Genomic DNA, 27,161 nt, shown 5'->3' on the forward strand with positions numbered 1-27,161 from the left:
CTAATTCGCATATTCAATAATCATTTAGCAGGAGAGAACCTGGTAATATGGTGGGTTTTTTTTTCTAATACGACAACTCAGGATACATCAAGGAAAGCTAATGTTCCCGAAACATTTGTCAGTGCTTTAAGAAAATGGCGAAGTCCCCTGTCTTTTTTTTTTTTTTTTTTTTTTTTTTTAACCCTGTAGGCTACGTAACACCAGAGGGCGTTTCAAAGGGAGGAGGCTTAATTTTCATGAAGCAGTTCGAGGATGCACGCAAGGTATGTGAGCAATCTCAGATACCTGTTTTTTAATGTTAAATTCAGCGTTTAACGGCATTGTTTCACATCGGGGTTTTTGGCGTCAGTGTTTTCGCCAGGTTGCATCAACAGGAATGCCTCGTGGAAGTGAGAAGGTTTAGGAACCGACCGCAAGATTGTTCCCACCACCGACACCGGGTTGCTATTGTCTGTAAACAAAGTGGCTAGTTAGCACGGCTAGCGTCAGCTGTCAAGTCAGCTGGAACGAGACATGGACCTTGTTCGATGTGTGCCTATATTTGCTCAGAACAAGGTGTCAGCCCACACGGCTTCGACACCAGCAGAGCTAGACATCAGTTTGTTTTGTTGGTGCTGCACCACAAAAGGTGGAGGAAGGCTGGTCAGCGGTTCGTGCATGGAGGAATTGCCATTTAGCGAGCTATTGTAAAGTATGGATTCAGCTAAATGCGATGATGTTGCTTGCAAATGTTGCCTCCCCCCCCCCCCCCCCCCCTTGTGTTTAGCCATTTACCTGTTATATAACGCAATGAACTGCAGTTGTCCAGATTCTGCTCCTTAAGGTGTTTGCTTGCGCACGACTGTTCGTTCAATTTCAGCTTAATCCTGTTGTGTTAGCGGGTATCTTACAGCTGGGATGACTGTTTACATCCAATGGATTCCCGTACGGTTACTGCTAATAATAGACACACGGGCTTCTGCCATATTACATATCAAAATACACATTCACCTCGAAAACTAGGAGCAGATGTGGCTGTATGGTGGTGCATTTCCACCCTTTAGGTTTGCCAGCTGCCCAACCTGGCGTGCTTATTATGGGATGCTTTCAACGCCCTCTACTTCAGCTGAGGGGTTTATGACTTAAGCGATCGGGCATTAGTCTAGTGAGTGCAGTTTGAGGGAGGAGGCAGCCTGAGAGCTTTCTAATTTGCTTATTTCTTTCTTTTCACAGGAGGAGAAGGAAGTGTGAGATCACAGCGTGAGACGTGATCTTCCCGAAGTTGTGTCCGCTGGCTTGGACACACGGAGTGGTTGTGGGTGGATGTTTGTATGGATGCACTAACCATAACTTTAAGATTTAGGACCTAGGCCTGATGGAAAAGAGAGACAGAAAGCCGGGATATTTTGCCAGGTAAGGGACTGTGAGTGTGTGTGTGCGTGCGTGTTTTTAAATTGCCACAGAGTAGTACTTTAGTCTCAGTATCTTTTGCTTTAATTTGTTGTTGGCTGCTACTTGTTTGTGCTTAAGAGCATGCACAGACAGTGACATTGATATTTAGTAATAAAGCGCCAGATCACATGCAGCAAAGGGATTATCTTTGAGTCTTTTTGCATTTTGTGCAACACGCAGCATCTTGAATTCGCAGCAGTCATGTGTTTGAAGAAGAAAAAGAAAATGTAAACATGGTCATTGTTATAGAACAGGATGCAAACCTTCATGCATGGTGCTCAGCAACCTTTGGTTGTATCAACAAAGCTGGTTTATCAGCACCAACGACAAAAAAAAACCAAATCTTGTCCTGACTCAGGTTACAGCCCAGCTGCAGTGTTAGGTTTCTTCCAGGATTATTCCTCCAATATATCAGAAGTTATCCATGACTCTCATTCCATTGCTGTAAATCTCAGTGAATGTCGGTGTGGGCATCAACTCTGGATCTCTCTGGATCTATGAAGCCTGCGGATCACATTCGGATGTGTAACCCTGTAAAATGAAATAAAAACAAACATTTATCTGGGCCATAGCTTGTTAAAGCGTGACAGCTTTTGGCTTTTTCATTGTGCTGCCTGGTCATTTGAGATACATTTACCACCGGTACATTCCCACCTCAATTAAGTTACCCGTCTCTGAGCTGCGCCCACCTCACAAGGCCTCATTAATCAGCGTAATGCATCGGTGTTCATGCAGGCACTGGGGCGATGCTGACTTTAAAATTGGATTTTGGCAGCATTGTGAAACGAGATATTGGGAAATGTGTGGAAAGAGGCTTATCGTGGAATATGGTGTATAGAGTGACAAGAACTCATCAGGCTATCAGCAAATTGCTGCCCTCGGCCTGTGACGTCTGCACAGGTCAGACGTCCTGTGCAGCTGAGTCTTTGAATGATCAAAGTGGATGAGTGGAACTTAGGGATGTCCTGCCGTGTAATCTTTCTTGAACGGGTGTAGAAGCCTTGATCCTCACTTCAGAATACAATAGGGATGTTTGCCTTCTGCCTCACATAATGGAACTAGATGGCTTGCTGTGCTCAGAGTGCGAAAAATTTCTGCAGAACTCGACATCACTTCCAATCCTCGCTGTGATCATCCACCTTGTCACTGTGCAGATGGAAGAGTGCATACTCCTGATAGCAAGATTTGTATTCCAAATGTGTGACGGGATGTAACCAGCTGTTTTCTCCTTCTTTTTTTGATGGTAATGTCAGCTAAACGGTCACAGAAGACCTGTCAGAAACCTGTCTTTTTCCATTTGTTTCCGTTTGAATCAGGAATCTAAAGCGATGGTTGTTACTGTTAACATTCCGCTGGCCATCACAAGCATGACGAGCAAAACAATTAGTTGCAACACAGGTTTTGGATTTCCCAGAGCAACTGGACCTGAATTTCTCTCAGTAAAGAGACCTCGATGACGATACGGAAAACATCTCCCCAGTAGATATCTTTCAAACTCAGCAACTGGCACAAGAACAATCGAGGTGTATTAAAGTCCTGAGGGTAAAGGTCGAAGTGCGTATCATCGGATTCATGCGGCCGACAGAAAGTCCGCTGTAAAGCCCAGCTGCCGCGCTGTGTGTTTGGACAGAGAGTGGATAGATCAGGAACAGAAATAGGCCTTATCGTCCGACACGGCTAACAAATGAACAACTATGTGTCCTGTTAGTTGTGGTGTATGCTGCCCCGCTTCATGGCAAGTAGATCAAAGGTTATACCGTTGAACTGAAAAGTGAAAGCGAGTTTCAACAATCTTATCTGCCTCAAGAATAAATGTTAAACACATTTTCTTTCTTTTTGCATTTGATCTCTCCTGCCACTCCTACGAGGCACTTTTTGATGTGCCGTAGCGTGAAAAAATGTCCGATCCAAATAAGGTTTGATGGATTTTTAGGGGAAACCAATGAGCGTCTGATAGGAAAATCCAATACGAGGCGTTTGGTTTCCATCAAAAACGACCCCGAAATAAACCGGGAACGGTCTAAAAACAGCACAGTTTAGGCTGAGTGCTCAACAGCATAAATATCAATTCACATGGGAATTAGTGGCATAGCTGGAACAAGACTACGTTTGTCCCGCAGCTTCGCTGAGCTTGAGCTTGAGAAATCACAGAACAGTGCAGACATGAAGAGCGCATGAAGACTGAAAGCTTGTTGCTGCCATAGCCGCTTGTTTCATAAATGCCACATTATATTCAGCCCGATAAGCACGTGCCAGGTAGTGTTTTTGTAAGCACTCAAACAAAAACGTTGAGTTTCATCTTCTCTTGGTCCTGGTGCTGTTTTCCAGAAAGTAGGCCTAACGAACTCCAACCTAACTGAGTCCGAACCCTGAAATCAGAAACTCGAGCTTTCAGTACCAGAACTGCTGATCCGGGTTGGCCGTGTCAGCTCCGTGTATGTTCCCTCTGAGTTAAGCCGAGTGTTTAGGTAATGGGAATAAGAAGTATTTGTGAAAAGAGGAAAATGGCAGTCATTCCTTATTTACACAACATGAATTTGCTGTATTAGAGGATTTGCTTGTGTAGATGAATCAGATTTTTTTTAAATTCTTTTATAGCTGTAACCTGGTGGAGCAAAATGCACGCTGCTGCATCTCAAACTGAAAACACATGGTCTACTCAAGGATCTGTGGTTGTAAAGTTGTAGTTTGACCCCAAAATAATGATGTGTTTAGTTTCAGACAGTCCAATTTTACATTTAATATGCATTTAATACGTTTGAGACATCAAATGTATACCGCCAGAAACTCGGCCTTGAGCTACATTTTGTCCTGTTATTAAAATCCTTGTTATTAAAAAGCACCACAGTCATCTTTGCCATGATTGTTCTGGCCCATGTGTTCAAGGCTTTTTTTAGAGTTTTGTTTTCTTTAAACGGTGCCAACTGTAGTGATGTACAATGAATGCATCAGTGCAGGGGAACTGGAGTTTCAGCAAGGCGCATGAAGGGGTACAATGTATATATCCTATTCTGAATTCTTATTCTGTGTTCATAAGATCAGAAAAGTGATGAGCAGTGATTGAACACAAATTTGTCTCTTTCAAGCTTAATATCATTCTGTTTGATTATGGAATTATTTCAGAATGACCCTTCATGTGCCACAGGAGGATCAGACGGAGTGACTTTGGCTTAGTTTTTTTATGAAAGTGAGGGAGTTTGTAGAAGCCAGAGATTGTTTTGGAGCTAGCTGCTGTATGCGGTAGTCCTTTTAAAGCACTTCCTCGTTGGCTTCATATTTCAAACCTGGTGGCTACGACAGTCTTTTCTATCTGGTTTTATCAGTTGTTTCACTCTCTGCAAGAGGGAAGAGTCAAAGAGAAAGTCAGCACGTTGAAGTGCTGACTGATCACGAGTTTAAGTTACTTTGTTTCGGGAACAGACAACTTAGCGTTACCTTTAACTCTGTAAAAAATCCGATGTCTGGAACATTGCCCTGGAAATGGATGAGCTGTTTACACACTGAATGTTCTGAGTTAGAGAAGAAGCGCTTAATAGTAGATGATGAGATGAAGGGGAGACTTTGATCTGAGATCTGAGAAATGCCCCCGAGTGAAACAGATGGTGCTGCGGAGAGCGTGTCTGCAGATTCTCGAGCTCACCACCAGATGCATGCTGCTTCGGTTAAAGTGGGAGAATGACTTAAGACTATGGGAGGGGACACCTGAGTTTCCAACCGTCTGCAGACTTATTGACCCAATCTCTCCTTCCATTAAAGCACTTCGACACTTAAGATGCTCCTCTTCAATTGTTCTGTTTTCGCTCTCTTTGCCTGGGGCTGTGTGCAGGGCAGCATTACCCCAAACCGTCAAAGTCTTACATAAATCATTAGGGGCTTGTCTTTCTTTGACATACTCGGATCCTCTCGGAGAGCACACAATAGCCCCAGCCGCACCACTAACCTCAGGTTCCAGTGCACTGCAATGCTCTCTTTAATGCACCCCATCGTTCCCTCTCTTATCAATGATTTAACAGGGGGAAAAAAGCCAGCCTGTGCAAACAGTAAAGCTGACGCAGCAAAATCAAGACAAACAAAAGTTTTAGATACCAGTCAATAAAGTCTGTGGTATTTGCTGCTTACAGAATATGTAATGAGAATCTGAAGATTTAGGTGAACCTAACTTCAGCCTCAACACTTGCAGAACGTTTCAAGTAGCACAGTATACAGTACTGATTTCAAATTAAATACATTTTTTGTTTTCTTCTGTGTCCTGTAAGGCTGAAAAGGCGGAAGCAGCTTAAGCAGAGCCAATCAGAAAAGAGTCCAAATGAGCAGAGCCCGGCAATCATCTCCCGTGACAGCGACCCCAACACGGACCCACAGAGAGTAACAGCAAAGTCACCTGCAGGTTTGGGTGAGAAAGTCTTCTCGTGCATTTATCGGAATCTGTACAGAAAATCTTATCTAAGATGTGGCTGTGAATGTATCCCTAAATTCCTATACGGCCCCAGATAACCGTCATATAGTCCAAAGTCTTTAATATATGATGTAGCGGATTTGAGGATTAATTAAAAGCCTCCTTTGACAGCTTGCTTTACCAACTCTGCTGTGTGAAATGGCTCTGTAAATGCTGATGTAAGCCACTCTGTTATCTCTGCTTGGGACACTTCTGCTGCAGGTTTCATTAAGTTAGTGGTTGGAAGAGGTAAGGTAATGAAAAAGCCATTAACATTCGTGACTTAGCTGACCACCGCAACTGTCCAGTTCCCAAAATTGAGATGATAAACCAGATGTATTTAACAGCACGATTCTCATTTTTTTGTAAAACTGCTGCAAAATCACAATGCAGCTCAGACAAAACATTCCATTCAATGCAATAAGAGTTAACTTTTGTGTCATGGCTTCATTTAAGCGTTAATGGACACTATATTACTTACTAGCATTGGTATTTTCTGTTCCCTTTATTGCTTAAAAAGAGAAAACAACGATCTATATTGAGTCTTCCACTCACTATCAATATTTCACATGTTCCTCTCTTATTTACAAATATTATTCTGTGACCGAGTAACACGGTACACTCCTGTGTTGGAAACAATCATTTGTGGTAAAACAACCTCAGCAGTTTTAAACGGGAAGTTGCATAACCATCATCCTGTGCTGTTTAACAATGGATGGGGACACCGAAGGCGCTTTATTCACAAGGTTTGTGGGCACAAAGATTTGCTGCAAGTCTTAAATCAGATTTAAAAAGATACACCCCTAGGAATATATATAGTCCTAGGAAGGAGGGCAGCCTCTTTGTCCCTCTGTATGATCCTATGAGGTGGAGAAGATAACAGCTCTAATTGGTCAGTAAGACTAATTTTAGATCGGCTATCTGTATCTAAAGTCTGTGGTTGTATCATTTTGTCGGTATGTAAGTGCAAGTATAATCTAAGCAATTCAGACTTCTGTATTTAGGGCTTGCTACATTATAAAATGTATGCACCGTGTTACTGAGATCGCTTCTAGCGTGTATTCTCATCACACGCAGTTTATTGACAGTGATGATGAACTTCAGTCAAATGCGCAGTGGATCAGCCTTCTGTGTAAACTGTGATGTAATGAATTGCAGGCTACACAATACACTTTATCACAATACACTGCCTGGTTCATGCTCTGCACTGCAATAAAAGACGGCTCCCTTTGCCATATCATGCAAAGCATGGTGTCAGACACTGCCCTGTACACACTCAATGAATGTAGTATAGTTTTCAGAGGAGTGGCAGCGGTCTTGTCTTTGATGCCGAGTACATTTGGGAGCTGGAGTTTTGAAGTATAATGCTTAGTCATGGCCTCTGATTCCATAGAGGGCAGCGGCATAATGAGGCAGACGGGGAGCGTGCACTAATAGCCTCTGTGTTCTTGTAGGAAAAAAAACACTGACTGTGAAACTCGTCTACAACAAGAGTTGTGTTATTTGTGTGTATTTACAATAACTGATTTGGCATTTGCTGTGTCTTAAAGTTGTATAATGACAGGGAACAAACTACTGGTACTGGATGAAAAGTATCCCAGGGGATTTAAGTCAAGTCAAGTCAAATTTATTTATATAGCACATTTCATGTACAAAACAAGTCAAAGTTGCTTCACATAAAATAAAAGCATTGCAGCAGGGAGTGTAAGAAGCATTAAAAATACATAAAAGAATATAAAGAGAAACAAATAAAATGATTAAAATGAATTTAAAAACAACAATCTAGATAAGTTCAAAAATACCGTGCAGATTTCATGCATAGACACATGAGAGAGATGTTTTTAACCTGGATTTAAAAATGTCTCCATTTGGTGAAAGTTTAATCTCCACTGGCAGTTTGTTCCACTTCTTTGCAGCATAACAGCTAAATGCTGCTTCTCCATGTTTAGTCTGGACTCTGGACTGGACCAGCTGACCTGAGTCCTTGGATCTAAGAGCTCTGCTGGGTTTATATTCTCTGAACATATCACAGATGGATTTTGGCCCTAAACCGTTCTGGGATTTGTAAACCATCCCAGAACGGCTTTTAAAATCTATTCTATGACTGACTGGAAGCCAGTGTAAAGATTTTAAAACTGGTGTGATGTGTTCAGGTCTCTTAGTCCTGGTTAAAACTCTAGCAGCAGCGTTCTGGATGAGCTGCGTTTAGAGGGATCGCTCAGTGAGGATCTTTCTTTATGCTGCCTTAGCCGGATGGTGATTCCATCTTTTGAATTACCAGATGGACAGAACTAAACAGTGTATTAGTTGTTGTTTTTAGCAGTTTTCCACTTTCAGTAATCTTTTTTTTTATTTTTGGTTTTTTTTTATTATTACATTCCTTGTTCACTCAGGTGATGGCTGTAAAAGCAACAATCAGACAAAGATGGAGAAGAAGAGGCCACCAGGGACCGTGGAGTTTATTGTAAGTAACACAACACTGATTGCACCGCTTAGTTAACATGCTGCAAACCGAAAGGTTGTTAATTGCCTCCTAAAGTGTTTTGATCTGTGTAAAAAAAAATAAAAAAATAAAAAAATCCTCAGAGACGGCATCTCTTGTTACAGGTGGGACCTGATGATTCCCTCAACAGCATAGCACTCAAATTCAACATCACCCCAAACAAGCTGGTGCAGCTGAACAAGCTCTTCACTCGCAGCATCTACCCCGGTCAGGTGAGAGTACTCTGACTGTATTGTACAGTGTTGTTTCATTCTCCTCATTGTGGATGTGCTGAGCATCGACTGTCCATCGTTACAGAAGCTGTTTGTTCCAGATTTGAGCCAATCCGAAACTGACCTAAAGTCTCCTAGTTCATGTGAACCCTCTTTGAGTAACGGCTCGTCTGACAAGCCATCACATGTAAGTAAATCCAGACTCGTGATGCTGCATAGAGAACCTGGTCTGTTGTGCTTTAATATACAGAAGACATTTAGGTCCTGGTGGCCTAATGCTCATATCCTACAAGGGGTTTCATTTTTTCTTCAAAGTCTGAATATCCTTTAAAATGTGGGGAAACTTTGCAGCGTCGGTGCTCTTTAAACTGATGCATCAGACTGTTAGAATTAGCGTGCCTGGTGATCCAACAGGGGACGCTTTAGTATCAGCCCGACCTAATACATACCTTACTAACCACTCATTAAAATAAGCTAATGTTGTTTGAAAGGGGCAAAGAAATTGCTAACAGAGCCATCCTAAAAGGACAGTTATGACACCACTTAATCTGAAAAGAAAAGTTTTTATTTTTTATTTTACACTATAAATGGTACAGTAATGATCGAAGATACATTTGAAGAATTTCTGGTTTATTTCAAATTAGTGTGAACTTCTTTTCGGAAAGAGTGACAGCTCTCTACCCCAGAACTGCTCTGACTGTTGGTTTTGATGAAATGTTTGATGAAACCCTGCAGTCATCTTGGAGCTACAGACAAGTAAAGACGGTGGAGCTCTACAAACTTTACTGAAAATGATCTGTCCACATTTTCTAGAAATCTGAGGCAGTTGTATTGACGTGAAGAATGGCTTTCATGTTCATGATTTCATTTCATCTTGAAATAGATTTTATATAAGGATCAAATGTTTTTTTCCCATCGTAGTTTGCTTTATGGGAAAAGTTATTCTAAAAATAACAAGCATGACACGGAGGCCTTTGATTTGTTCTTCCGACGTGTTTCAGGACAGCACGCAAAGCTGCCGGTCAGCAAAGTCCATCCGCCGTCAGCTCTCCCCAAACTCGGAGGACGAGAGCCCGGCAACGGTTAGATTCATCAAGATGAGCTGCAAATTCTTCACTGATGGCATGGTGAGAAGCTTGGATCATTCGGTGGTATCGGGTATTAATGTAGACGTAGATTAGTGATGATTTATTTTCACGTCATTATCTTTTACTGGTATTTACAAACAAGATTTTAGTACTTTTGTCATTTTATGTGCAAAAGAAGACACTATTTGTCAATGAATATTAAGTCTCATAATATATGATTAAAATATTGACCTGATTTGAGTTTGAACACTTTGTTTTTTTTCCTGGATAAAGTAAGCTCGTCGTTATCATTGAGTATTGCCTTCTCATGTGCCCCTCTCATTTCAGGGAGTGGTTGGAGGCGTGCTGATCGTGACACCCAACAACATCATGTTTGACCCCCACAAGTCTGACCCGCTTGTGATCGAGAACGGCTGCGAGGAGTACGGCCTCATCTGCCCCATGGAGGAGGTGGTGTCTGTTGCGCTGTATGACGACGTGTCACGCATGAACCTCAAAGACGCTCTGCCATCGTAAGGGCTCCCAACAACCTCACTGGCCACACTTCCCCTCTTCTCTAACCGTTCCTTCAGGCTTCAGCCCTTGTTCCTTCTTTCTTGTTCCTCGTTCCAGTTTCTATTTTGCTGGTCCGAACTGTCTGACAACCACTTGAATGTGCCACATTCCCCTCAATCTACGTTCTTCGCTTTCTTTGTTTACATTGAGAATCTCATCCACGCACACAAAAAAAAGTTTTAATCTCGTGTAATGCCGGTTTAACATCTTCACGTCTTCATTTTGACCTTTTTGATTTGTTCAGACCATTCCGTGTTTCATCACATTTGTTCTTTTTAAGTTATGTGACATGTTAATTTCTGTCGGACATTTTCTTTTTCTTTGTTTCCCCTTGTTCTGTTTTTTTTTTTTTTTTTTCCCCATCCTCGTCCTCGTCCCCGTGACCTCACAGAGATCTACCCCAGGATCTGTGTCCTGTGTACAGGCCCGGTGAATGGGAGCAGCTGCCGTCGGAGCGGGATCTCAACCCCTTCAGCCGATATGAAGCTATGGTTCCAAAGCAACCAATAGTTTTGGATGACATTGAATCTGCCCTCTCTGAAACTGGTGAGATGTCATCAAATGCTGATGTTTGAGATTCTGTTTCCTTGATTGGTAGTATTTCTGGGTTACATCTTTTAAGGTTTTCTTTAACAAGTAGATATTGGTGTTGATTTGATGACGGTTCAGCCTGAAGACGGGATGCTCTGATCGTAACATTTGTCCTCATGTTTCTACTGTTCTTTGACATTTTAAAGATGAGCCAATGAGTTTATTGTATAATTAGTGCTTATATTAATCCAGGGTCTGTCATGAATATATATTAACATCAAACAAAACCCATTCTTAACCCCCTGGGAGTACAGAAAACGAGCAGGCAGAGAAGTCTCCATCTGACGAAGGATTCACTGAGCTGGAGCCCACTGTTAATGGGAGCACAGAGGAGGCAGAGGGGACGTCCTCCACCACACTCTGCACTGTCGGCAGAGACCATCATGACATTGTAGGACCAACCGGTCCAAGCCAGGAAACAGTCCAGAAGAAGCAGATGCTTGGCCAAACTAAAGGGAAGCTGGATGATGAAGAGGATGAAGGCGTAGCTCAGAACAGCTCCATCGAGGATGGAGAGTCCATGCAATCCTCCTTAGAGACTGAAAAACAGGGCGGCGTGCATGATAAACCTGAAAGCCAAGAGGTAACTAAAACCAAAGATGTCAAATCTGAAGAGCTGCTAAATAGTGTAGATGACGAAGTAATCAGGAAGTTGAGTCTTAAGGAGGCTTCAGAGGTTCGTGGGAGGTCTGCACTGGAAAGACAAAGCCCAGACAGGCCAGCAGAGGGCGACGAACTCAGTGAGGAGGAGAAACGGAATAAAAACTACGAAGCAGAGATGAAGTCCTGGTTGCTGGAGAGAATGCAGGCTCCAATAGAAGGTACAGATTACACATTATATATGCTTGATTATACTGAGATATTCATATGTTAGATGTGTTACACAGTCCCAAAGTGTGGTAAATTCAATTTAATTTCTTTTCTCTTTTTTTTTTTCTTTCATATTTGTGATCAGACATGCTTCTCTCATCTGAGGAGAAAAGCAAAAACCCGCCTATGTTCCTCTGCTTCAAAGTTGGAAAGCCAATGAGGAAGTCTTTTGTCATTGGCATGACTTCCAGTCCTGCCCACTCATTCGGGAGCCGGGAGAAGCAGCCAGAGTATTGGTTTGCTGTGCCTCAGGAAAGGTGAGATGCTGACGAGACTCTATTCACAAATGAAGAAATATATATATATCTGTAGGTGCAGCTTTTTTTTGTTTTTGTTTTTTTATGGCGGTTTTGGTTCTTAAGTGAAATATGTTTGTGATACAGCCCTATCTATATATATATATATATATATATACTCTGTATGTGTGTGTTTTCCAGGGTGCACGATCTGTATTCATTTTTCGTTCAGTGGTCTCCTGATGTGTACGGGAATGAAGCTCGCGAGCAGGGTTTTGTCGTGGTGGAAAAAGATGAGCTGGACATGATCGATAACTTTTTCAGTGACCCTGCGTCTTGCAGCTGGGAGGTGAAGAAATAGAGCAAAGTCCGTCTCCCCCCCCATGTCTGTGTTTGTGCATAACAGAATAAACACTGTTGTGATTTGTTCGCTGACATTGTTCTGTCTTTTTTCACTTTGGCCTCGACCTTTCTACCATTGTTTACCTCTATACTTGTTGTGCTCCAGATCATCACCATTGATGAGGCTAAACGTAGGCAGAGTTTTGGCAGCTGTGACAGAGACTTGTCTGTGGACGCACTGCCCATCCTCATTGATAGCAGCGATCTGCTGCAAGACACTCACATTGAGAAGGTAATCATAAAATCCACGACACAGATTCCTAACCCAAGTAAATCAACCCCTTTATTTATAAGGACTTAGTTTGAATTCTGAGAACAGTTATGTCAAGTTCCCTTCTGTTTCTTAGTCTGAAGATCTCCTTTTCTTTTCTTTTTTTTTTCCTCCAGGTTGCCTGTCGCCTGCCAGCCCGCGTGCAGGGATACCCGTGGAGAATAGCCTACAGCACTGAGAAACATGGGACCAGTCTGAAGACTCTTTACAGGAACCTGGCAGAGGTGGACAGTCCTGTGCTACTGGTCATCAAAGACCTGGATCATCAGGTAAATACAGGTCACTATTAAAAGGGGCTTCCCTGTGGATGATGCAGTTGGTGAGTAGCCATTACATATCCTCATTAAAGTATTCTTACCTCTGGCAAGGAGGGTTGTTAACTTGTGTTGTTTAGACGGTTTTACTGAGTATTAGTTTTCAACACTGCAGCAGTTGTTATTAATAGCATATTAGCATGTTTAGATTATTAGATTATGATTTCCAGAATTTTAAATTTAATATTTAGATTTTACTCTCTTCACAGATATTTGGGGCATTCTCAACTCATCCCTTCAGAGTGAGCGAACACTGCTATGGCACTGGAGAGACTTTCCTCTTTAGCTTCTGCCCTGAAATTAAGGTTTGTGCTCCATCAGTTTAAGATCTCGGGTTTGATGTCCAACGGTATCTCTGAATTTCAGAAGGCGAGACATAATGTTTGAATATATTTTCAGGTTTACCGCTGGACGGGGGAGAATTCTTACTTTGTGAAAGGCAACACTGACTCTCTGCAGATGGGAGGAGGAGGGTGAGTACTTAAAGTGAAACGTGTCTCGGTTGTTTGAACCACGGAACAGCGAAGGGTTTTTCTAACTACTGCGTTCCTGTGTTTGCCTTCTCCTCTGCAGCGGTCAGCTGGGTCTCTGGCTGGATGCCGAGCTGTACCGAGGCACCACCACAAAATGCGCCACGTTCAACAACCAGCCGCTCTCCTCCCAGCAGGACTTCAACATCCACAGTCTGGAGGTCTGGACCTTCGAGTAGCCTCATCTGCTCATGCTCCTTCCACATTCACTCTCTGAATTCACAAACCCCAAAACCTTAAAGCACCCCAAGTCTATTATGCATCACTTGGAGGCCAACTTAGTGACCCACAAAAGACTCTGAGCATCATGTGAGACAGACGCAACCCGTGGAGCCGAGACGTCAGTATTCTGTGGGCTGTTTTGAGGTAGGCCTGATCATCGGGTAGGCTGACGAGTTTATGTTCAGTTCACAAAAAGGCAGAAGGGTGAGAAAAGGTCTGCTCTCAGTTCATTGGTTGCCTTAAATATCAGACAACAATTCCAGCTTCTAAAGCATGCAGGCTGCCTTACCACTAAACGCTTACAAGGAGATGAGATGAGAGGGGAGGGCTGCTTTTTCACTCTGTGACCGTCATCTGAAAAAGCCAAACTGTTGTTGTTAAACCACAAAGAGCTGGCTTTATATCTGTACCAAGGAATAAGGAGTCCCTCTGTGCTCTGAGCTTGACATGGCAGAAATGATAGATGATGTTGATATAGTTTGTATGTTCCACAGTGAATAGAATTATGTCATGAAGATATTTTCAATGGTAACCTCTGGAAATGACCAGAGATGCTTTTTAGATCCTCCTACATCAAATTGAGTCTCAAAATTGTTTACAATGGAAGCGTTCACTTCCGACCCTGAAAGCTGTGTTGTTGTCTTAGTTTGAGTTTTAGATGACACGAGTGAGTCCCATTTCATTTCCTCATTGTAACGTGTGACGTCTCTTCTCTCTGCTCAATCCAAAACAACTGGTGGAGCCAGAAAAAGTGACCAAATATCTTCTTTTTCACGTCATGTTTGTTATGAGCTCTTTGTATTTTATAGAAATATTTTTTCATTTTATTTTTGCATTCTGTTTTTACAAAGAATGTTCAGTTGTTTTTTTTGTTTTTTTAATAAACCTTATAGAAATGTTGTTCTAAAGATTTCATTTGTCTATTCAATATTTAATTCAAATCTCAACCCGCCCCTCCCCAACTGTTTTTTGGTCATTGTTCTTCAGCCAGCTGAGGTTGAACATGACTTCACTTTGCACTACAGGATGCAGCCCATGCTGTGTTTATGCCCTTAGTAATGAAGCGTTTCTTCAATGTAGAAATTGTTACTGAATGTTGTTGAATCATTAACTGCAGGAGGGAAGCTGCCTGTCCAAACCACAGCTCAGCCTGAGCTTTATACTTACAAATGGATGGAGAAGGGATCATCAGTTTTTTGCACTCTAAAATGCCACTAACTAAAAATTTGAGTATACTAACATGGAAATGAAACGTTCATTTATGTCCTTTGTATGTGATACAGGCTGGTAGAGCATGTACATGCAGAACAGCAAAAAAGTGCGACACCACTACCTGCCATACTCTTCACTAATGCCAGTTATCGCTTCATGTGAAAATGAGCTTTGTTGTTTGAAGCTGTTCAGTGTTGTAACTGTGAATGCTCCCTAAGTATTATTTCTTGTGAATCCAAAACTGCTGTGATCTGTGATATCACCAAGGATCTATTTATTGTGTTGTTATTGCAACCACATTTAAACCTAAATAAATGTTAAATATACATATATAACACTGGCTTGGTGGTTCTTCTTGTTGGTGGTCCAAACTGATGGGAGTTCAACTGGTCTTAATTTTCCTCCAATTCGTCAGCCACATTTAAGATGAGCACATCCAACGACTCCTTTCATTTGTAATTCATCTTAAGAAAGTTTTCAAAACCCATTCAAATACTGTTGAACATGTTCATACAGGGTTTATACCAAATCAAAACGGGAGGTAAATAATTTTCCATTCACTCAAAGCTATTTTTATAACAGGATTAAGTAGTAAATCCTTTTTTTTTTTTTTTTTTTTTAAATCTATATCTGAAATAGAAGTAAAAACTTGCCAGTCTGACACCACTAATTGTTACCTACATCAACTCTGTGCTTGTTCCCATGAAATTCCATAGAAATAAATGCAGGTCATTTTAGACCCACTTATGGAAGCTTGGGGTAGTAATACACAAAAAAACAATTGTAAAATGTATATGGGGTAAGTGGAAAGTTTTAAATGGCACGATATCAATAACATGATTTTTGAGGAATAGCTGGATATATGAAATGATAACAACTTTTTGTTACAAAGATATTACAAGAAAAAATTTTGGGTCATTTTTGACCCACGGTTAAGCGCGGAATATTCTCTCTTCGTTTTATAGACGATCTTCGGCAGAAGTGCATGACGTCACTCCAACAACTGTAGCGATAAGTCCAGAGTGGTTACTCTATTAGCTCTGGATAAGTCGTATTCATGGCGGAAAACGAAACGAACATTAATGAAGATACTAATGAGGAGTGTATTTTCTGCCAGATAGCGAACGATCAAGACAAAGAAGTGAATGTCCTTTATCAGGTATGGCGATTTAATATACCCTGTAAACTTGGGTTTCTTAAAGGGAACTCTCTGGATTCATCTAATCCAGGAAGTGTTGTAGTAGATAAATACAAAAATACAACAAATGTGTACGCGAGTGTACGCTTTGGGGTTTGACAAGAGTTCTCATTACGGGAACATTAAAGACACTTTAAGCAACAAAACCAGAAAGGCAACCCTTCAAAATGTGACCGAGGGTGGGGCAGAAGAGAACAGGAGGAGGAGGAAATCGGTTCTCACAATATATTTCGAGAACCGGTGTCCTCGTGCTCCCTAATTCCTACAGGGAGACCCCAAAAACTGACCAGGAAGCCGGAGCAGAATACAAAAAATAAATAAATAAATAAAATTAAAATAATAAAAACTAGTAATTTGATGTCACAAGTCGTATCATCATCACAGTGTTTGACAGCACTGTTTTCCTGATATCGTGCAGCCCCACTGAATGACTGAAAGGTGTACACACTTTCTATCACATCTGAAGCGCTGGGACACACTACACAGAGTGACAGTTTTGTATTTGCATCCTAAAGAAAATGTGGCTTGGATGACTTATGTGTCCTGTTCTGATGTCCCTCTGACCCACCCTCCCCGTTTGTTATAGAATAAAGAACTGGTGTGTTTCGAAGACATTTGTCCTGTAGCTCCTCACCACTTCCTGGTTGTGCCCAGAAGACACATTCACAGCTGCTGCTCGCTGAACAGGAGACATGTCAGCCTTGGTCAGTTGGAAAATGCATCTGTAACAATTCCTTTTCCTTCTACTACTTCTGTTATGGTGCTGCTTGACACTGGGGAGTAGACTCCTACAACTAGCGTCACTTGTACAGGAACTACAACCTTCTGCTGCTATTAACTTTCCATGTGTTATTTCTGAATATAGGTCAGTGTGTTTGGCTGCTATGAGTATCGCTTTGTTTACTGTCACTACTGCTCCCACGTGGTTTCTCCAACTCTAGTTTACAAAATTCTGCCTGTAAGACAATGCAATAACGAGCCCTGTATCCCACAGTTGAAAGAATGACCAAACTGGGGAAGGCTGTACTCCGTGACCGAGGCATCGCTGACATGGAGGATATCAGGTAGGTGTAGAGGTGGGAATTTGTTTGCATTTGAACAGAACCAGGCTCTCTTTTTCAAATCATTTCCATTCTTTATCATAAATATCACAGCGCAGTCCATGTGGACACAGGTTCAGGTACCCAAGGACTCAGGGAAGGGGAGGGGGGGGTTGTCCTGGTTTTTATCCCAGAAGTATTTGTCCCAGAAAGAGACACAAAACGAGAAAAATTATACAAAACGTTTACAGGTTACGAAGGGGACACAAAACCATAGATACACCATAATTCATGTCTGCATGTGCTTCAGTTGTGTCTGTTTCGGTCTGGGTGTCTTGGTCCTCTTTAGGATGGGTGGGGGGTGGGGGGGGGGATCTTTTCCATGTCTGTGCCCAGCTGCCGTTTATTTCATTAAGTACCGGTGGCGTCGATGATCAGCTGAGCTAACCAGCGTCAGTGTCCTCACTGGCATGAGAATGGCATCTGTCTTTTTCTCCAGAAAGCACGATTCCAAATATGTCACAGTTTTGCTATTTGTCATGAAAAAAATTGCAACTATTGCAAAGTATGAGAACATCAACAGTTAAAATAACTCATTTTAGTCATATGCTCATCATGGAGGCAGACGCAGAGACTTTGCTGATCTTTGCCTTGATGTGCTTCCCTGTCCAGGTTGGGGTTCCATAAGCCTCCCTTCATCTCAGTAGGCCACCTGCACCTCCATGTGCTCGCCCCCAGCAGCAAAATCTCGCAGTCCATGGAGTATAAATTCACTCCAGGGACCGACTCCTTTGTTACTGTAAGTGCTGATGGCTGCAGGTTCCCTCCTCTTCACTCACATTCCACAGCTGTCTCTTGAATACAAAGGTCCTGTTTTATGGAGGGGCTTGTTCCTTTTTTTCCCCTTTTATAAGTTGCTAGATTAAACCATCAGACAAATGACTCAACATGACATATAATGTGAAGCAGATCCAGCGATCTCTCTGTTCAGTGTCCTTTTCCCCACTCTGTTGAAATGAGTGTTTTTGTCCTTGCAGGCAGAATGTATAACGAAGCGTCTACAGAAAATGTCCCCAGCCGTCCTGTGTAATGTAGGCACTTGTTTGGGATTGAGGTAGTAGCTCCTCAACTGGACTGAGAGTGCCAGCAGAGCAGGAACGTGGCTGTGACACAGCGTGAGCTTTGCAGTTGTGAATCGAGCAGCAGGTTCGTAACCTGGAGAGAAGCCTGGAGAAAGATCAGTAGCACAGGAAAGTCAGGCTGTAAAACACACGCTCAGGGCAAAGAAAATGGAGAGCAATTGTGTTGAATTGGCAAGTTTTACCCCTGTTTCTTTTTTTTCTTTTTTTTTCCTTATCAGCACCTTAACAGTTGTGCTCACTGCATGCACTTTTTTTGTGTATGAACAACATGTAAATGAATGACATGGCTTGCTTTTATCTCATGAGAGACGGAGGAAATGTGGGGGAACATTGTAATAATGTGTTTGCTAGTTTGCGATGATACAATGAGGCGCGGGTGCAGGACACGTGTTGGAATATTAACTCGATCATTAAAAAAATTGAACACAAAATTGTTGTGTTGGTTTCTTTTAATGGTAATTAGAACTCCTTAAATGGTAAATTGACCGTCTTTGTAAAGTGCTTTTCTCTTCCTCGATGGCCACTCGAAGCGCTTTTATACTTCGATGCACTCGCCCCCTCGCACAGCACTTTTTACTCCATGCTGCTTTTTTCCTCTTTACTTGTGGAGAGCCTTTTCTCTACTACATGCTGACGAGTGCGTTGGATATGTGTAGGTGAAGTGTCTTGCCCGTGGACAATTCGACACGTCGAAATGTGGGAAACGGTGATCGAACCGCCGACCCTCCAATTGGCAGACGAACTTGATCTTCTTCCAGAGTCATAGCTGCGCCCAAAAACATCACCCAACACTGTTACACACTGACCTCAAAATGATGAGGGTTCAGCATAAAAGCATTCACACTTTTATTGTTTTAAAAGGTTAATGTACCAACTAGGACTGGGCGAGTTAACTCGTTATTATCGCGCTAATTATTTAATTAATGCGCGATAAATATTTTATCGCACATTAACGCATGTTTTATTATTTATTTTATTATTGTAAAAGTCTGTTGCTCACAGGCTTTTATTTTGTAAAAAGTCTGTCTGCTGCGGAACCGGAAAAGAAAGTAATCGGCGGATCCACCAAACATGGAGAAGGGTACGGAACTTTTACTCGGCCAATTTCATTTTAAAGTTCTTCCAGATGGCGTAGTCGACAGAACCAAAGTCATCTGTAAACACTGCCAAGTTGAACTGTCTTATCACCGTAGTAGATCCAGTCTAAAATATCACTTCAAGGCAAAACACACAATTGATACCAGCAAGTCATTCAAGGAAACAGACAGTACAGCGAGGCTTCTACATAAAAACTACATAAAAATGCTGATTAAAAGTGTGTTTGCACAACAAATGTTATGGCACTTTCATTCAAATGGCAGTACATTTAAAATAAAACTAAATGCTAACAGCTATACATTACTTTTGAATTAATTTTTGGATTTTGTGTACAAATGCGATTAATCGTGATTAATCAGGGAAATCATGTGATTAATTCAATTAAAAAATTTTAATCGTTGCCCAGCCCAAGTACCAACTATCTCTTAGACTGTAAAGCTTGATTTACAATGAATTTTATTTAATTTTGCTATTTTATTGTGTTTTATTGGTAGCAGGACAAGGAAGAATTTCACTGCACATTGTACTGTGTATGATTGTGTATGTGACAAATAAAACTATCTTGAATCTTGATTTCTCCAGTGTACAGTGTCTAAGTAAGGTGTGTCACCATAACAGCTTTATTGAGTGTTGATGTTAATTTTTCACGTAGTAGCAGTCGTAACTCATTGTCATTCTCATTTTTAAAAAATGACGCAAAAACAGTTAAGCAGCTCTCTTGGTATGTAGCACAAACCCTGTATGAACTTGGAATGTTTTTCATTTTACTTTTAATTTTAAAAAAAACAACTGTTAGCAACCAAAAATGTGTTTAAAAGGTCATTCAACTGGCAGTACTATTCACCCATGTCCTGACGGTGTTAGTTCTCTCTGTGAGCCACTTGATGTCAGCAATGTATTAACTACTCTGACACTGGAGGGCTCTCGTACAAAAAGGCCAACTCTTATATCACCAAAGTCTTAATCTGCGATGCTCATAAACAAAATTACACACATTGCCTTATAAAAACTACACATTTTAAGCTCTTTTAAGTGTTCCTTTGGAGGCTTCAACTCAGTTTAAAAGTTCATTTTCAGCTGTGATTGGGGCAAAACTAAGATGTGGATCGAATATTACTACCTTCTCTGTTTGAGCTTTTAAAACAGACAGGAACAAGGCCACATTTGCGTACATTTGAACGAGAATTTGAATCATCAATGCACTTTTTACATGTAAAGAGGCTTCAACAGAATGTGATATCTTTGCAAAAACATTTGAGGCTTTTAAGTTTGTGTGCTCCGAGTCTGAAAGAAACTGTCATAGACCACTCAAAGCTAATGGCATCATTTCTCAAAAGAGGTGCATTTTCATCTAAACCCTAATGATTCGAGCCATTGTCTCTGTTTTTGCAGATGTGCTCTTGCCTCAGCCTGGAGCCATTTTTCTCCTAAGCATCTGAAGATAATGATTTAAGTAATGATGTTTCGCGAGACAAAAGACTATAAAAGCCTCAAGATGGTCTAATGATGATCTAATCTAAAAAAAATAATTCAAAATATGCCTCAATAAGTCTGTTGAGTCAATCAATTTACAAACCCTTACCCTTACTTTGAAAATTCACCTGGTTGTGATCCCTGAGAGAGGGCTAGCGCATTCTGTGGCCGCGGCCGCGGCCACGACCGGCCATGACTAATCCGAGGACGCGGCCACGACCAGCCATGACTCTCCGTGGCCGCGGCCACGACCAGCCATGACTCTCCGTGGCCGCGGCCACGACCAGCCATGACTCTCTGGCCGCGGCCACGATCAGCCATGACTCTCCGTGGCCGCGGCCACGACCAGCCATGACTCTCTGGCCGCGGCCACGACCAGCCATGACTCTCTGGCCGCGGCCACGATCAGCCATGACTCTTCGTGGCCGCGGCCACGACCGGCCATGACTTTCCGAGGCCGCGGCTATGACTTATCGATGCAGCACTCACTATCGAGGCTGCAGCCATTACTGGGGCGGTACAGCAGAAGGTATTTTGGCACTTGCCGGTTACATCTCCAGGTGTTCACACAGCTGCCATTGAGTTGCCATGGTAACTGCTACTGTTTTACCTACACTAAAGGTGTCAAAACCTTAATATATTTGAATTAATTAATTTATTATTTTTCAGACCCAGATTAGTAGAACACCAGGAGGTCTAGGGCCAGAATACCACCTACAGGTACCGTACATTAACAGCAGAATGACAGTGTGTGATAGACTGGTCAGCTGCTCGTTGTCAGCTGACGCTGTTTTGGCAGCTCGAGCCTTGTCGTAATTTTGTGGTTTGAAACGGGTGTAATAATGAGAATGCAGCTTTGTTATATACATATGTATGTGTATATATTTCTAGTGTAAGGTAGAGGATGTTTGTTTTGTATGTGTATTTATTTAAAGATTGCCTATGGTGCCCTACGAATGAATGAGTAGGTATGTATACACATTGCTTGAAGATCATTCAAGCTGTTGACCTAACGAATTTTCCAATCATGTACTACAAGCTTTGTATCATTGAAGAGGAATAAAGACACTATACAGCTGTTAAGATTTGTATGTAACATCTTTATAAAATCTGTAATTAAATATTTCACAAAAATAGAAATACTATAATAAAATGTAAAATATAAAGAATATAAAAAACACTGAAGGTAGTTATATATACACAATTTTTAAATACGACTGCTAGATGCTGTATTGCATATTTTGGGAGGGAGAAGATTGTGTGGATATTGTGGATGTTGTGGACTATTAATAGCACAGTTATGGTCCACAAAGAAGAAAAGTCTGTCTTGTTAAAATCTTCCAAAAACTTTGTAGTTCTTCCCTTCTACGAGTTGTTCCCAGAAATAATCATAGTCCTTTTTATATTGAAAGATAAATGTGAACATTTCTGCTGGAGAATCCAGGTCATGTTCATCTTCCCAACTGTGAAGGTCCTGAAGTATTTGGGTTTGCTCCTCTTTTTCCATGGAAAGGACCTGTGGTATTTCCACTCTTCCTGTAAATTTTGTATTGCGACACCAGTCAGCAGCAGCTCTGCAGTCTCTCAAAAGAACGTCGCTCTGCATTAAACAAGAAGACAAGGTCAGAGTCTTCATCGTACATTGATATTCCCAAGTATTGATTGAAACTTGCTTATAATTTACATCAGAATAACAACTTGATCATATAAATAGAAATGCTTATTATTTCATTCTCAAAAAAACCCCTAATTTATAGATAATCTTTATTAAGTAGGCTAGGCTATCATTGTTCACCGTGTTGAATTTGCTATATTGCCTTACAATAAAACCAAGATTGTATATTTTATGTGAAAGTGGAATTCATAACCTTGGTTATGTTAACTATTTCAGTACTTCCTTCTGTGAACTGTTTTGTCTTTTTTTTAAGAAACGACTCTTAAATATTATTAAATTCAATTTAAATAAAATTTAAACCTCATGTATCTTCTTGGTTTGTATATAATGTAATTGTTATTTCTTTACATGCATGCAATCCATAGAAATAAAAAACCAAAGGGTTAAAATTTTACAATAATAAAGTTCCACCACAAGGTGTCACCGTTCTGCAAGTCAAGTAGGCTGTGCTGCAAAATAATAAGTTATAGTTGTGTAAAACATTGCACAATAAGAAGCCATGTTACTACCAGCAACAAAATATATATATTTTTTTTAAATGGATGAGATCATATATGCTTAGCTTTGTTTTTATTGTCTCGTGTAACTGAAGCCACTTTAATAATAAGATCGCACTAGCATTTAATGGGTCTATAGCTGTCAGGGTTAAGGATAGAAATGATCTTACCTCCTCCATGCTTTCTGAGTCATCCTTTGTTATGTCTTCAGGCCTGTAAAACAAACAAAAAAAAAAGATCTTTGAATTGCATTGGTGCCATCATTACAGTGACATCAATTTAACCTGCTTAGTACTTTGATCCATGACTGTCAGAATGGATTTATAGATTTAACACGTACACCTAAAACACAATGGCCTTTACCTTTTGTCATCCTTAGTTGGTGTGCTCTTCAGAAGCACAGATTCAGCTCGGTATCTGGAGATGCTGAGAGTTTTTTGCAGCCACTGAATCAAAACCTAACAAAGAAATTATGAGAAAAAATGGCAACTTACAAACAATATAGAATTTAGCCATGTATACATATGTTTATTCGTTATAGATTTAAGCACTATAATTTTGATTCCAAAAGCTACAATTGAATTATATTGAAAATGAATGGTACCATAGAGGAATAGATATATCTCTATATCTATATCCAAACTCTTTTGACATTTGCATCTCTAAGACACAAATACCATTACTCATAATTTCATGCTGTGAATTGTATTCTTGTACTAATAAGTATGTTGTTAAGGATCCTCTTAGCTCACCTCAGGCAAAATGACATTTGAAACGTAGAGCTGCTTCTCAGCAACGGTGCCGGGTATTGACAGGACTTTTTCGAGTCGCTCGATCATGTCTTCGGTCTGGTGTAGTAATAGACATTGGAAAAAAAAGATTTAGCTAACATTCTTAAATTGAATAACAAAAAAATACATAAAACCTGTGTTAAAGTGACCAATTTTAAACTTACAATGCTCTATTACTCCTTTCCTACATGCTATTTAAAAAGTCCACATACCTTCATGTCATTGAACAAAGTGAGATGTTCACTGTAGTGTTTCCGCAGTGCAGGATCTAGTCCTCTGTTTTTCCATAAATACATTCTGTTTGACAGAATTGTCCCACTCTGTAGATTTCTTTCCAAATCCTGTAATCATACATATTTAGCGGTTGATAGTGCTTTATAACCATGGGCTATTTATAGAGTTATTGAATGCCTTTAGTATATAAAATGCAGTACATCTCACAGGAGATTGTATGCTATTACCTTTATTTCTTCATCTGCCAGAATGTCTTCTGCTTTCACAGACTGCAGAATGTCATCTCTGTATAAAGAAAAGCATTACCTGAATGTTTACATGTCCATTTCGACAAGATACATACTCCCACTGTTAAGTCATACTCCATTGTCCTAATCTTGTCAAATGAAAATTATATAACACATTTTAATCTTTGTACATTAATGTAAAACACTGAAAATGATGAGAAGCATTAAGGGTAAAACCATGTTAATATTCTGTTTTAAACACAACAAAAACAATTATTATTTTGATCTTCATGGCAGGCAGGCTTCTGCAAAATGAAATTATTCTTACAATTCAGGGGTGCTGTTGCATCCACAAAAAAAATCCTTTGTGGTCCAGTCCCCCTCCACACCAGCACACTTGAAATGCAGCCAGCTTTTGCATGCTGTGCATTGTACCCAGGGGTACAACTTTATTTTTTCATGGAAAAAACTGTTGTAAAACACAAGTGGTACAATTCCAACAATAGTTAATAAGTTTTGATCTACTGTCAAGTTTGTACAGTTCAGTTGGGTCTCAAATAATTTTTTCATATTTCCTGTGTTGTTTGGATTTTCTGATATATAGACTGTGTTGTGTGTAAAGTACTATATAAATATAATTAATATAGTTTCTATTTATGTTGTACGTACCTGGTTGTCCCAGTTGCCCGTTGGAACAAGCAGGACCTTATTTGCCAGGCCAGGCAATGGCTGCTGGAGTTAGGTTTCTTTGCCTCTGCTTCTTGAAGTTTTACTTCTTTTTTCTCCATTTTGTGAAGCTCTTCAGCAGTTGGTGGGAAGTCCTGTGTTACAACGATCTGTTTTACATCATGTCTTTTGTTCATTGCAGATTTTGGTATAACATTAAAACAGAAAAAAAACCTCTAACCTCTGCGTTGACAGCCTTCAGCATTTCTGCAGCATGGTGAACACGAAGAGTCCTACACTGATTAAGGCTCAGAGCCTCTGCAGGTACCTTGCGGTTTATGAGCTCATTTTCAGCAGCCTATTTGTGAAACAAAAATGAACTTGATGAAATTATAAACAACATTTGCAAAGAAAAGGGGAGAAGCAGCTCAAATAATAAACAGCTTACAGAACACACAAAGGCTCCACAGTTAACAGTATCTTGCTGCTTCCACTGTGAAGGAAATGCCACTGTCCACCCTTCAAGGCCACCGGATGATTTGAAGACATTTCTGCATGAGAACAAATTTAATTAGTATATGTTATTTATTACATATAAGTAATTGTCATGCATACATGCATCCACACGCTTTTTACCTATTCATGTCGGCACCTGATGCACATGCACATGCACAGGGATAAATATTTCACCCCGCCCTGTAATTGATAATATTTAAATTTATGAATGCTAATAGCCTTAAAATGATACACCTACTCTTATTAGGTGAACCTGTAAGCCGAAGATGGAGGGAATAACATCAACTCTCAGTCGGACAATCTGTGGGGTGGGTATGAGACATGAGGTAAATACTTTTGTTAGGATGAAAGAATTACATGTGAATAATACAGGCATAATAAACGTTATTAATAAACCTGTGTAAAATCTGATGGTCAATGTTATAACAGTAATATTTGCATTATTTCAAAAGTAGCATTCTTGTGTTAGTTGTAATCTAAGCCTGTGTTATGGAATATATGATTTATGAAGTCTCCGTTGGCCTAATAGCCGTGTGAACAGAGGTGTTATGCAGAGAAGTGCATTCCCATTCACGGGAGCGCGCGTAAACCGTTTCAGGTGTGGATTATTACATTTATCCCAAAAAAATAATATTGAGCTGACAATGGTGTTTAATTCGTGCATCTTTTTTTCACATCTCTTCATTTAAATTAATAATAATACGTTTACAATTATGATAATCCGACAATTGTACAGTAGAGTATTCCTATTCCGAACTATTGTTATATCATTGGACATATATTCTAAAGTAAGGGCCGTGACTAATACTTTTGTAGTCAACAGAAAGACAGTTGGATACATTTTCTATTAACAATCTCAACTCATTATAGCCCAGATGAAATTACATAAAAATGAACCTGAAACTATGAAATTTGGTTATTTTAATTTTATATACAAATTTGGACTTGATCAGATTCGCATCCATTATATAAATCAGGTAAACAAATTATGATGTAGTTATATCATAGAATTCCATCACAGACTCACTTTAAAGTACGACCAGCAGGGGGTGCACTTCTCGGCATAACACTGGCTACGATATCGCCGGCAGACACAAATACAGTACAATAATATTCTATTGACACAATACAATCAATTATAATGTTGAATCCTACCTGTGAATGGTAATCCCCCGACTCCTGTTCGCAACGTCTGTCTCGGACTTATTAATGGCTGCTCCTTCAGTAATGGCCGCGGCCTCGGAAAGTCATGGCTGGTCATGGCCGCGGCCTCGGAAAGTCATGGCTGGTCGTGGCCGCGGCCAGAGAGTCATGGCTGGTCATGGCCGCGGCCACGGAAAGTCATGGCTGGTCGTGGCCGCGGCCTCGGAAAGTCATGGCTGGTCGTGGTCGCGGCCAGAGAGTCATGGCTGGTCATGGCCGCGGCCTCGGAAAGTCATGGCTGGTCGTGGCCGCGGCCAGAGAGTCATGGCCGCTCGTGGCCGCGGCCTCGGAAAGTAATTCGCCGCGGCCACGAAATGCGCTCGGCCTTGCTGTGATCCCTTCTCATTTTACCGTTGAAACGTGGCATCTGGATCAATCTCCTGTAAACAAATTCGAAGCCCAGTTAAACAGTATAGCTCACATAGCTAAAGAAAATAAAGTTTCTGTTTATTTCTGAGGCATATATGTCCGATAATGAACTCAACATGTAACACAGTGGGAGGGTTAGTTAAATTCAAACATCCATACT

The 27,161-nt window shown here is 40.8% G+C and overlaps 3 protein-coding genes across 5 annotated transcripts; 2 read left to right on the plus strand and 1 right to left on the minus strand.

Annotated features, from left to right (window-relative positions):
• The first annotated feature begins 221 nt into the window (after positions 1-221).
• ncoa7b (nuclear receptor coactivator 7b) lies at positions 222-15,194 on the plus strand. Of its 3 annotated transcripts, none has more exons than XM_075458984.1 (17): positions 222-263; positions 1,213-1,392; positions 5,688-5,824; positions 8,260-8,330; positions 8,474-8,581; positions 8,667-8,768; positions 9,583-9,708; positions 9,997-10,181; positions 10,616-10,770; positions 11,070-11,636; positions 11,771-11,942; positions 12,123-12,270; positions 12,430-12,555; positions 12,711-12,863; positions 13,118-13,213; positions 13,308-13,381; positions 13,482-15,194. In XM_075458984.1, the coding sequence occupies exons 2-17, from the start codon at positions 1,355-1,357 to the stop codon at positions 13,615-13,617; spliced, it is 2,394 nt and encodes a 797-aa protein (XP_075315099.1). In that variant the 5' UTR covers positions 222-263; positions 1,213-1,354; the 3' UTR covers positions 13,618-15,194. The 3 variants fall into 3 exon arrangements, with proteins under 3 accessions (XP_075315099.1, XP_075315101.1, XP_075315100.1); XM_075458986.1 differs by having other exon boundaries at positions 10,649-10,770; XM_075458985.1 differs by lacking the exon at positions 222-263 and adding an exon at positions 341-691.
• A 662-nt stretch (positions 15,195-15,856) lies between these two features.
• On the plus strand, positions 15,857-19,861 carry LOC142374961 (adenosine 5'-monophosphoramidase HINT3-like). The gene is made up of 5 exons (XM_075458844.1): positions 15,857-16,031; positions 16,657-16,774; positions 17,065-17,134; positions 17,783-17,909; positions 18,148-19,861. The coding sequence occupies exons 1-5, from the start codon at positions 15,930-15,932 to the stop codon at positions 18,226-18,228; spliced, it is 498 nt and encodes a 165-aa protein (XP_075314959.1). The 5' UTR covers positions 15,857-15,929; the 3' UTR covers positions 18,229-19,861.
• A 2,047-nt stretch (positions 19,862-21,908) lies between these two features.
• LOC142375461 (uncharacterized) lies at positions 21,909-26,912 on the minus strand. Its single transcript, XM_075459485.1, has 12 exons — positions 26,585-26,912; positions 25,668-25,730; positions 25,362-25,464; positions 25,155-25,271; positions 24,917-25,068; positions 24,576-24,716; positions 24,248-24,305; positions 23,999-24,127; positions 23,748-23,843; positions 23,359-23,453; positions 23,166-23,208; positions 21,909-22,423 (listed from the first exon to the last, which is right to left on the minus strand). The coding sequence occupies exons 4-12, from the start codon at positions 25,176-25,178 to the stop codon at positions 22,154-22,156; spliced, it is 1,008 nt and encodes a 335-aa protein (XP_075315600.1). The 5' UTR covers positions 25,179-25,271; positions 25,362-25,464; positions 25,668-25,730; positions 26,585-26,912; the 3' UTR covers positions 21,909-22,153.
• Positions 26,913-27,161: the final 249 nt, after the last annotated feature.

The sequence above is a fragment of the Odontesthes bonariensis genome, chromosome 24, assembly GCF_027942865.1.
Source record: "Odontesthes bonariensis isolate fOdoBon6 chromosome 24, fOdoBon6.hap1, whole genome shotgun sequence".
NCBI classification, from domain to species: Eukaryota; Metazoa; Chordata; class Actinopteri; order Atheriniformes; family Atherinopsidae; genus Odontesthes; species Odontesthes bonariensis.